We start from the raw sequence: 12,561 nt of genomic DNA on the forward strand, positions 1-12,561 counted from the left end.
TTTTGGTCTGGTGTACATGAGACAATGTCGGCATCATAAATCATTCCCAGGACCGACGCGCGTCGCTCTAATGAGGCAAAGTTTTATGTTACATATGGCTGGGCAACTGTTGCCAAATTTTGGACAGTGTAATCGCACTTTAAATGTTTGCCCATTTATATGTTAAATAAACTTGTTCCTGGAAGCGACGCAAACAAATTGATCCGCGGAATGGACGAAAAAGAATAGATGGCTCTGTGAAGTATTCGAAAAGTAATTCCTATTTCTGTGAATTCCTGGCCAACTCAGGATACAGTCAATTCGATGGATTGCTGCGCTTAAAAATGTGCGGAATACATAATTTATGGCTTTCCGGAAAGGACACGGATTGGGGAGCAAGGAACAAGGCCAAGGATATGTGACTGAAGTTATCTAAGGACCGCACTCGGCGCACAGAAAATACACATATATATAGAGGATTCAGCTCCTGCTTCGTCACATATTTTTTTTCGATTTTTCTCCTTGGATGGGTGGCAGGCTTATCAGCTGTCTGCTTTTTCCAAATGTGCTGCATGAATATTTATGCCCTCGATATCGAGCACTAGCATACCCATGACCAATATGTATGGCATCCAGCAGCACATGGTATAAAAGCTGTTTAAAAGTCGGGTAGCGTCTACGGCGTCTTTCGTCCTTTGTCTCTGGCTGTTTACGCGGCGTATGGGTAATGCGATGTATGCTGGCAACACGGCGTATGAGCAACGCCAACGGAGCGGGGCACTTAGCGCTCCTCCAATGTCTTCGAGCAGCTCTGTTGTTAATGGCCATCCCCCGTTTAGTTGCCTATAAGTTATTTATTTATTTACTGCCTCCTAAGACATTAATTTTTGTCATCTCTGTGGAATTGCCATTGATTTTCGCCCACCTACTGTGCCACGCCCATGCATAAGGGATAACACCCACTCAGCGATTACGTTGCACAGACAATAACAGTAAATTGAAATTCACTTGAAGCGGTTAATGGGTCCGGGCCTTGATAGCGAAAAACTTGGACCGAGCATTACCCGATTGGCCATTTTCCTGTTTCATGGGGATTTACATTATTAAGATAATGGACAAGTGACATTTACTGTACTACAGTACTTGGAATAATATCAATGTATACTTGGATGTGGTAGGCTTATCGTTCTTAAAAATGTTTCATTATCATAAAGAAGCTTAGGAATATGGAGCTATGCAAGAGTCGATTGATTGAGGCGTATTGTTTGAAAAACAAGATTTCCTTTTGTTCTTTATAGATCCTTTAGACAGATTAAATAACAGTAAGCGAAAACCAGCGTATTCCCTATTTTAATCTGGTTGCTAATCTGATTTGCGAGAATTATCGTTTCACAACCATAACAGATTTCCCCATCATACCCAATCCGACGACTCTGGAGGCGTGGTGCGGCACTAATCCGGCGATGAGCAGCAGAAAGGAGCAGCCCAGGATGTGGCGTATTGGTCCCATGTTGGTTCTTTGGAGGCTCTACTGTACACTGCACGGCGGTGTGATAATGTTCTTGCCTAAGTGCTCCGCTGAATTATTAAATTAAATTACTGTTTATTCGGGTTTGTCGTCGCGCGAATGTTTGCACTGGGCTCGCTGTTGCGAACGTGTAATCATAATTATTTTAAATGGCAGTCAAGTGGTCTGCCAGCAAAAATGGCAGCCGGAAACATCATCACAGCATCAGAATGGCCAACAGCAGTGGCAGTAACTCAAAAGTAGGCAACTGTTTTCCGCTCACAAATAATATGCGAATTTATTCTGGCGAAAATGTCATTTTAATTGGTTTCATATTCAACGAAGTTGATTCACTAAAGTTTTTCCTCTCAAGCGTGGAAACTGAATTTATTTACTGTTTTTATCAATGGTATTGTTTTTAAATATTTGTAAATATTGCGTGCAATTCCACTGGTTAATTGTTTTGTTTATAACTATTTTAATAGATTGCGGTTGATTTCTGAGTTTTTCTGCTATTTTAAAAACAGCTACTTTGTTTACTTGTTTAGTCACGCAATTTAAAGATGAATAGTTGAATTTTATGAAAGTGTGTTAAATGTTGCACTAAATATATTTACTTTATGTAGTTAAATGTTTTCACATGGTAAAGTTCTTAATTGTGCTTTTTGCAGCCCCCTTTTTGTTTTTCCAGCATTCACAGTTTTTCCACGTATTTAACGCTATAATTGAGCCACTTTTTTCTTGTCTGCTTGTCATATTTTTGTTGAATTATTATTAATGCGGTTGCGTTTGCAAAACTTTGCATAATCCTCGCATGAAGCAATTTATTATTTTGATTTTAAGGGGAGTTGAGTTAAGCCGAGTTGAGTGTTTACATTTAATAGCAATTTTGCAACTTTGACATGCCGACAGGAATTATGACGCTCACAAATTCTCACACAACTGGGAATTCGAAATGAAAATTAATAAATATTAAAACCAATTATAACAGATTAAAGTGCGGTTAATGTGTGAAGATTAATTATGCTTAAGCTGGACTGCAATTCAAGATTCCTCTGCAGTTGAAAGTGTTTGCATTCGGATTCGGTGTCAAGTTCATGCAATGCAATTCAAAACAAAGGCCAAATCTTGGCTTAATCTCAACAGAATTATGCCAGAACCTGAAGAGCGTCTGTAAGAGATTCTACCAAAAAGAGAGGGCCAGTTGGCTAAATGAAAATGTAATAAAAAGTGGCGCGCAGAAGCGTGAAAAAAACACACAAAAAACGGAAATGGAAAAACACACGCACACACACAGAGAGAGTTATCCTGCGGAAAAGCTTGCGTTTTGGGGGAAAAGCTGCTGTTGCTTTGAGCGCTGCTGCCTTTTGATGTTACCGCCAAAGAGACGCCAGCAAACTGTTTTCAATCTGTCTGCTAGCGTTTGTCGGCACAATTTGGCCTTGCCATTGATTTTTGCTGGCCGACAACTGCTGTTTATTTAAATTAATTTAAATGAATTTGTTCATATGTATTTAATTTCCTAAAATATTTAGTTACAATCACTCTGTACTTGAGGAATTATGCACTTAATTCTTGATATGGCTCTCGCCTTGTCTTTTACGAAACTGATTTTATTTTTGCCGCCACGGAGTCCTGAAATCTCAGTTATCCTGGCCGAAGAGCACACACGTCCGTTTCTTTGCAGAGCTCGAAGCAAACTGAGTCGCGTTTGGTCCTCGTCGGATGCGGAACAGATGTAGTGGCATCCAGTATTCCGCAGACTCCGCGCCAGAAGCTTGCATTCGGATTGATAAGAGTTCCGCTCAAAGCTTCCACTCACAAATAACTCGCTCTCAAATGAGTGAGTTTAGGACTCGCAGGCATTTCAATTGAATTAGCGCATTTTCATATATATATATTTTTATATTTTTGTGCGCAATTTGATTGAAATTTGTCAAAACAAGAAAAATACCCACACCTAATGACCCTATGCCACTAATAAATAATCTCAAATGTGTTCAGTGACGCCTTGCTAGTTCACTTGTACTATAAGTTCACTGATAAGGGATGTCTACTGAAGTCTCCTAGATTATAAGCTAGAGATCCGGCTGTACTGGCTTTGTGTAGAACTTATACTTCAATATAAGTTTTAGGTCAAGTTTAATCTGGATTTCCTTGTTGTGGGCAACGCATTATTTGTTGTTTCCCGGCTGTTCGGTTGATAAAAAGCTTAAGGCGCATATAAACGACCTTTAATTGAAACAATCCTTTTCTTTTCAAAGAAAAAAAAATTGGTTAATTATTAACATAATTATTTATATTATTATTATTATTATACAAAACAAGAAAATTTACAAACATACATTTATATTTACTTGAACTTATTGTCTTAGATTTGTTAAATTAGTTAACAAGTTCAGTTCATCAGAATATTTGCTGAATATTTACATATTTGTGTTGGTGATGATGATGAAGATTTCGTACCCACAAGTCCTATTGAATACTTGAAGCAATCAAGTTTCAATAAGCTTTTCATTCTTTGAGTGATTACATCCATTTGGTTTGAGGAGTTGGGAGCCAGTTCAGTTTATCACCCAAAAGCTGATGCAATGGCTTAGTTAAATTGCACTTGACTTGCTTGCAGTGCCTCCAATTAGACTCAACTCGAATGGAACTACAACTGGAAGTGGGTTGGTGGTAATTTACCAGGCGTGTGCTCGACTTAAGACCCTCTATACTATATATAATTGCGGCTCAGCTGGTTTCTGTGCTTAAAGACTAAGCCCCAAACCCAAGTCCGTGCCCAATATTTACGGCTGGCAGTGTTTTGAGCACTGCTGCCCGAAAGTAGGCAATGTTAAAATTTTCGGGAAGCCCCAGGCCAAACGAAACCAACGAACCGTGGAACGAAACAGACTGGTCTGCTAACCAAACTTAAATTAAATGTAGGGAGGCTAATAAAAAAAATACAGCACACAAACGCAGAGTGTAAAAATTAAATGAAAATAAGCTCGGGGAGTCACGGGGATTTGGGGAAGCCCTAGCTAGTCCTGCTGCCTACATGACACTAAATAAACAGCCAGTTGTTACTTACTCAACAGCGAAGCCAAACAAACGGCCAACATACAAAAGCACAAAAACACAAAAACACCAAAACCAATACGAGGCAAACAGCACACGCAGAGCGAAGTAAATGGTTAGTTCTGTGACATTTCTAAATTGAAAAACTACAAATGACTGACAACAGATTAGAGCGAGAGCGCACGTAGTTCGCAGGCAACAGCTGGGCTTTCAGGACCAGGACCTGCGTCCATCCTTTAAATCCCGATCCCTAAACCAAACCCAATTGCGGAGCCAGCGCTTGACTTTGTAGATACTTCGTGTCCAGTTCTTGCCCATGGCCACACCACACATATAGGAAAATAAATAAGATGAAAAAGCAACATCAGCTAGGGGCAAAACTTTCTTTCGTTCCTTTAAAACGGCTCCAGCAGCAAAAGATACAGCCAGAAAAAATCGGGCTGCAAATACATTTTGCGGCTTTGGCTGTTGATTTCTTTCAAGTGCGAGGTTTTGTGCAACCTTTCGAGTGTATTTGAATAAGACAACAGCTAAAGTGAAGGCCTAATCAGAGCCGGAAAGATAAAAATTGTAAGGAATGGAAATGGAGAATGGCAAGGGCAGAAGAGCTCTTTAGAATTTCGGGTGATTTATTTGCACAAATGCAGGAAGCAGCATGATGAACTCCCAGGGTCGAGTTGCTAACAAAAAAATCAAAGCTCAACTGAAACTTACAGGTTATTTCATTTACAGATGGAGAATGTCAGAGATATTGATTTACACACTCTAAGATACACTTTTCGAAATTAGATATACTTTTAAAACAATCGAGAGCCAGTGCTTAAACGCTAATTTACAATTACAACAAACCCATTTGGCGTCAAATCAGAGTAATTTATTCCTGCATTTTGATGGGATTTTTCTAGCTGTGCACTCACCTGTAAACTTGCACTCCTCCAGCCGCTCATCACTGTGGTCCGGGCAATCCGAGGAGCCATCGCACACGAACCGTATGGGGATACATTGGCCAGTGGAGCACTGGAACTGCTTCTCCTCGCAGTAGTTGCTAAGACCGAGCGCTGCAAAATCAAATGCATATTAATTAATTAAGTTGAAATCCTCGGGTTAGCCGCAGACTATAATTAAACATAAACGGGAGACGGCGGCGACCCTGGTTGGTTGGTACGTCCCAATGGGAGGGCCTAATAAAATTCATAACTAAAATTTAAGTTGAAAACTTTGGCTCGTTAAGCACACACTGAGGAAGCGAGATAGCGATGGTTGGTGGGAAAGAGAGAGGGGGGAATTGTGGAGAAAAGGCGTTTGTTGACAAGCCTTAAAACCCTTTTCAATGAAAGCCGAGACTTGACAATAAACAAAAACTTGTAAATAATGAAATCCAGCCGAAGGGCGAGGCTTACACATGTCCATGTATATAAAAGTGGCCAAGTGGGTGTTTCTGCGGTCCATGTTCTTGTGGCGGACCGCAAAAGGATCCCAAATGAAAGGCAGAAAGTTTTTGGGGGAAATTAATAAGCGAGAATTTGATGGCAGCTAGTTGGCAAGTTTCGGTTGTGATGGCTTCATCAATCGTTTTACGGGCCACTTGACATTTTACTCGGCCGCCCTAATCTGTCTTTCATTTTCTGTGTCTTTGGACCGATTAGCATATGCACGTATGTATGCGAGTATTGAGCATAGCATATATGCTAAAGCCAACCGACTTCCGTTAATGTGACGCCATTTTGCCAAAGTGTCTCTGTGTGTGCGTGTGTGTGTGAGACGGTCTATTCGCGTAGCATTTACCGTTTAATTGCGCGCATTTAACACAAATTGACAATTGCTTAGGCACCGTCACAATCACGCACGAGCTCACCCAAAAAGTCACGAACACGCACAGTAGCTACCAAGAGTGGACCCAAATTGTAGGCAAAAGATATAGGAAACCAGTTGGATATATTATTAACAATATTATATATGTATGTATAAAGTATTCGCGCAAATGTGAATTCTGTAAGCAAGAAACTTATTTCTTTAGAACAATTGCTCTGGTTTTTCCCTTTTCCCAGATTTATCTATCAACATTTAGTATTGCTAGCAAACAGAACGTTGAACTGGTCATCTGGTCGTATGAGTTATTTTTGTGAAAATTGTGCTGAAAGCTTTTTCATATGTAGTTTTTTGGTGAGCATGTGCGAATATAGGACAACTTTTGTTTAGAATTTCCAATTTAGCTCACATTGGTCCACTCCTTTTGACACACACGCATTTAATTACGAAATCAGACCTGTCATGCATTGCCCTCGGCACGCGCACATGTCCAAGAGGACTAACACACACACACAGACACAAAGAGAGGGAACCCGAGTGACACGCATTTGATGAGTGTGTTAGTGGTTCATTACCATGGGAACTTCAAGACATGCTGGCTTCAAATTCCAACTTTCATCGCCTCAAATTTTTCGCTGATTGTATTTTTGGCTCTTGCTTTAAACTTGCCAGTGCATTTTGCATTTTTCATTTTCCTTATGCAAGCATGTGTATTTATATGCCAAAAAAAATGTGTTCAACGCTTCATTTTCTTGCTGCCTTTAGCTGCAGCTTTTCATTCTTTTGCTGGATGGAAATTTTTTATTAGTCCCCGTAAATTATTAAAAATGTGCGCACACATTTTGAATTTATGAAAAGAGTTTTGTTTGCTCCTGTCGTACGTGTTTGTTTGTGTGTGTGTGTGTAGGGTTGCACTTGTTTGGTGCTCAGAAATTGCAATTGCTTTTGTAGACAAATCTGTATGTAAATGTGCAATGCAATTTGCATTTTAAGTGAGTCGTTTAGTAGCTTAATTGAAATAAATATTAAAAGAGAATGCCCCATCCAATCCATTTGACAGAGCTTGGGATTATAAACCAAAAAGAAATGTATACATCTCCGTTTTGCCAGCTTTATTTTATTTTGCATATCCAGCAAATGCATTTTATAGCTGGCAATTGGTTAATGGACACCCACAAAGTATTTTCTCAAATGTATTCTCATCGTGAAGCCAGTTTATTTTTATGCACAAAGGTAAGTAAGCGAATACTTTTGAACAGCTTAATGAATTTGAATCGACTTTCTTAATAAAGTGAAAAATCATTCTGCTAACGGAATTTTTGAATACTATTTAAATACTCAAAGAAATCATAGAAAAACATAGTGCAGTTGTAACTTAATATCTTCTACTTTCTGTTGACCATTGAATATCATTTTCTAGAAAGTACATACTCAAAATGATTTTCTTTGATATTTAATTTTATGTATTTCTGGAAAGTCTTATCGTTATCCTCTCCAGGCATTCATTTCCACGGCATTTCACCCAATTCTCACAGCCATCTATTTAATACAAATTAAATCAGTGGGGCAATAATTTGCGGTGTGCTCCACAAAGACTGCGAACATGGAGCAGCTGCCTCCGTGGGCAATAGCCGCCAATTTGATTGACGGAATCACGAATGTCCGTCCAATGCAGAGGCAACTGGCCAATTAAATGCTTAATGCGAAGTTCATTGAACAGTTTTATTTTACTTGGAGCAGGAATCAATCAGGAAAGAAAATGCTGGTCAAGAAGAGTGTATTTCACATGAAAATCTCGCACCATTAATTCAATGACAGCAAAGGGCATGACAGGAGGGCTGTCTTGGTTAGCCAAGAGGGCGAAATAATAAACAGAAATCAGCGCAAAAGTCAATCAGAGTTCAAATCAATATAAATGTTTTATTAATGGCCCGAAAGGTTGTCGGCGATTGTGCCTAAACTACCCCCATCACACCCTCTGATTTGATTACGCCTGCAATCCTATTAATAGTCGGTGATTAATCACCGATTCGACCATGGTCAACTACACCGCAATAACAGTGTGGCATTACGCAAATTAGCCGAAATATTTGCAGTTTAGATAAAATATGAAACCAGCCAATTTTGATAGCGAGAACTTTGCACCTAAACAGCAGTTCAAAGTGATAACACTGTTTTGCGCATTGGTTCTAAAAGTTTAATCATTACTTTGTTGGCTTTTCGGTTTTTACTGACTAGTAAAAGCTATTGAAGGATGGGCAGTCTGGGTAACCAAATTCAATTGCTAATGATTGCGTAAATTTAGGTTTTTATTGTGCCTCGTGCCTACTTAATTGTGTCCTAAAACTTTGTTTGTTGAAATTCATGTAGTTAATCTTTAATCCTACTATTTTAAGTTCATTAATAGGGGTCAGATGTTTAGTTAGGTGCTAACAAATGTCTTAGATTTATTATGTGTAATTCCTAATTTTATTAACTGTTGTTAAGCTGTAGTTTCAGGTCAAAAGTGACAAATAGGTTTTAATTATTTTTCCAAGTATTTTAAATAGTTTTAATTTAACGTTCTTTTTACTACTGTAATGGCAACCAAATGGTTGTACAAACTTCATATTGAATACGTATTCGATTTTTAATCACAACTATTCCTTGTAGATTAGTTAGTTAGTTAGTTATCTGACTATCTGTAAGCGCCTGCTAGGCACTTGAGATAAGACAGATAACCTTCTGGGTGGGCAGAATCAAAACTAAACAGCACTATCAAAAGATACGAGTACTACTATTTTGCAGACTTCTTATCAATACCACGCAATGTTTTGGTACCTATTATTATAGTTTTTATTGCAAAAATAAATTTCGACTTACTCATAAATTCAATTCCTAGGTAGACGGAAGATTAATAAATGTTGTTATCTTCTAAACACTTAAGCAAGTCATAGCTACGTAGTTAGTTTTAGTTTTTTGATTTCTGTTTTTAGCTCAAATAGTTTACATGAGTCAGATTTACTCTGTGCAATTACATAGTTGCTTAGGTCTTTTATCTCATATGGAATTATCTCATAATTTGAATAATTTCGTGTGATTTTTTTCCACTGCTGTGGAGATAACATATGGGCTGATAAAAATGGGTACCTTTGGCACGACGATAAAAAAATAATCAACAAATAATAATTGTACAATCATGTGAGCACTGCGCTTTGGATACCAACCAGTACAGCTTGCCCTCTCTGAAGGGGATCGTCAACTCTGAACTTAAAAGCAAAAAACGACCAGCACGTGGACTCTTTAAAGTTAAAAAATCATAAGAGAAACTATTTGAAACTGCTCTTAAATGTTGGCAAGAGATGTGAATTCGTTGGATATGCTTCAGTACGAGTGTCTTGTTATTGTTGCTGCTTCAGTTTCTGTTGAATGTGAAAAAAAGGTGGCCTGATCGCTAACGTCATACCCGACCAAAACAGTCAAACAACATGATTAACAACAATAACAATTACTCACACATCTGTTGGCCAAAGTCGCATGAGCGTCGAAAATGGCATTAGGATGACTCAGTACTATCTGCTAATAATGAATGATGTTCCTTACAGGCGCTTTGGAATTTCGCCAACGTCATCATCTGTTTGTTGTGAGATATAGCGCCGGGCGAGAATATGCTATGCTGAATTTCTAATGAATGCACTTTCCTAGTATCTATTGTGGGAATTTTTTGACAGCCCAGCTAATGCTAATGCTAGCCAACAAATCACGCCACCTTTTTTTGCCTTGCAATTGAATTCACGCCAACGCTGCGTATGCGTAATATTTTAATTGAATGCCCGAAAATAGAAAACCAATTTGAAAAGATAAATTCGCTGGGCTGGTGTGGGAATTAGAAGGCTAACCAAGGTCTGACCCTCGCACTTCGTTGGCAGATCTCATTAGGCCAGCATTGAGATACAGTTAACACCGTCCGATTGTGTTTTGCATGCATCGCTTATGAATTTTGTCACTCGAGCACGAACAATTGCAGTGCATTTAGTTGGCTTCCATTAGTGTTGGAAACCAGTTTTCAGCAAAATCACAAAAGAAAATGGTTTTTATTTCGTGCCTCATAATTATTTATAATGGCAAATGTTTTTGTAATTAAGGCAGACGGTCGGTAATGCAGCCAACTCCAGTTAAGGGACCAAGTTTGTATCAGGGACAGTTGGATCCAGAGAGCACGTGCAAATTCCAGGCGTAATTAGCCAAGTTAATTATAAATGTCCCGGCCAAGTTGGGACTGGCCGAGAGTTTTTTTCCTCGCCATCGTCGCCTGCAAACTTGTTTAAATTCGATTTTGAAATAAATCAGCTCGGCCAGGAAGTCGATGCCTGGGAAAAGTCAGTTTAAAAGCAGTCATTAAAGCTGTCAAGGACGTGCCAAGAACTTGCTGCCAAATGAGAGTTGTCAATTTTGTCCTTCCGAGTAGTTTGCAATGATTTCGTTTTGGCTTACTCCAAGTTTAGTTGGGCGGAAATTACTGTCATGCCATGACCTATAAATCGGATTAAAACCTGTCTCACGATTTATTTGGCACCTGAGCTATTGGTTTATATTAAAACTGTCAAAAGTACAGCGGAAATGCATTTACACACAGGAGTGGGCCAGAAACCACTTAAAAGCACGAAAATACATTTGACATAGATTGATGGCAGACTATCTTATGATGCAACGGTTTATAATTTGTTAGTCCCACTTTCAATCATCTGCTTTTAACCTTAAAGCTACGGCTATTATCATGACCCAGCGTTATTAATTTTGTTTTTACCTTTGACATTCGTTGGCTTAAATCCAAAGCGTTTTAACCCTCCGCTTTTAGCCAAGTTGAAGGTTTCGTTGAAGATTAAAAACAAACTTGCTTGCAGTCTAACCATTTGTGATTCCCCTAGTGCTCTTCCTATTTCATTCTTCATATCGATTTAAAATATTCAGACTCACAATGGTAAATATTCGATACCATGCCCTGATATTTAATCAGGGTCTATTGAATTTTAGGTTCTACCAGGTACTTTTAATTTGCGCAAATAATTGATTATTCAACAATTTTCTTACAAATTTGAATGGTAATGTTTTACGTAGGCCTTTATGTAAACTGCCTGCTTATTCAATATCATTTACAAACAGCCGAGTTTGAAACCAAAATTACTTCGACAGTCCATCTTCTGTTTATGTTTTTTTAAAAGCTAAGCCATATCTTGGGTTTTAAAGCGCTTGAATTACTTCTGAATGGGGAATAATCAAAATAAATATCAAGATCAGCTTGGTAACAACAAATGTTTATAAATAAGTCAAGCTATTTCCAGTTTTTATTAGAGTAGTATGTATATCTGCCACGTGCTCGTATTGATTTACAAAAAAAGTTGACCAATGTGCAAGGCCAAGAAACTCCAAGAATCGGACACTTGTTGCTCTTTTTGTTCTCTGCTCCCCCGTCTACCACGGTTTCTCTCCTCTTCTCTCTTTCTCGGTATTCTCTCTGAAAGTTTCACAAGAGCCGCCGGAGTTTTAGTCTTCAAGTGGCGCTCCATTCGCTTCATGTAGCGATGCCGGCCGGTACAAAAAATAAGCATAAAACGGAATAATTATAAGGGGAAGCAGAACAAGCAAAGAGTGTACACCGGAAGAAAATTCTTAAATTCTGAAATTTAAAGAACCTTTTTTTAGAAGTATGCAGCACTCCATTTTATCCCGCTACTTCAGTCACTTTAAGCCTAAATTGTAGTGGAACTTTTATTTCAGTGTAGGCAGAGGCGAGTGTAGAGGAAAGTAAAAGGTTTCTGCCGACAGAAAAGAGCACGGAGCAGGGGGAGAAAAGGGAAAGAGCTCTGCAGTCTGGAAATCGTATGACGATGTGGAATGTTGAGACATGGAAATGGTAGTGCAGTTTACTGGCATTGCCAGACGCTTTGGCTTTCGGGTGGCAACAAAATTCACATAAATAAAACTTGAGCCGAGTCAGTCGGAATCGGAGTCTTAGCTAAAATCGGAGTCGGACTGGAAGTCGGGGTATGTACACATGTAGCCGTGGCTGGTGGCATGATCGCCAGAAATGAGAGAGGCGGCGGCTCCAACTATAAACACCGCATCCCCTCACACTCGGAGAAATCGAAGGAGAAGATCCGATGAAGTCGAACCATGATTAGTTATCACTTTAGTTATGAATTCAACATTGATACCTTTTTAAT

At 38.9% G+C, this 12,561-nt stretch overlaps 1 protein-coding gene across 10 annotated transcripts in view; it reads right to left on the minus strand.

Moving 5' to 3' along the window:
- Positions 1–12,561, minus strand: part of LOC117145138 (low-density lipoprotein receptor) — a 31,917-nt gene that overhangs the window by 17,537 nt on the left and 1,819 nt on the right. For 6 of the 10 annotated variants that reach the window (XR_004459697.1, XM_033310660.1, XM_033310662.1 and 3 more), the window contains exon 3: positions 5,467–5,607. Coding sequence is in view for 9 of the 10 variants with exons in the window: in XM_033310660.1 (XP_033166551.1) it covers positions 5,467–5,607 (141 nt within the window). In the remaining variant the exon portion in view is untranslated. Of the gene's footprint in view, positions 1–1,398; positions 1,625–3,025; positions 3,158–5,466; positions 5,608–12,561 lie in introns of those variants that run through there. The other 4 variants (XM_033310668.1, XM_033310667.1, XM_033310666.1 and 1 more) reach the window with 3 other exon arrangements.

The sequence above is a fragment of the Drosophila mauritiana genome, chromosome 3R, assembly GCF_004382145.1.
Source record: "Drosophila mauritiana strain mau12 chromosome 3R, ASM438214v1, whole genome shotgun sequence".
NCBI classification, from domain to species: Eukaryota; Metazoa; Arthropoda; class Insecta; order Diptera; family Drosophilidae; genus Drosophila; species Drosophila mauritiana.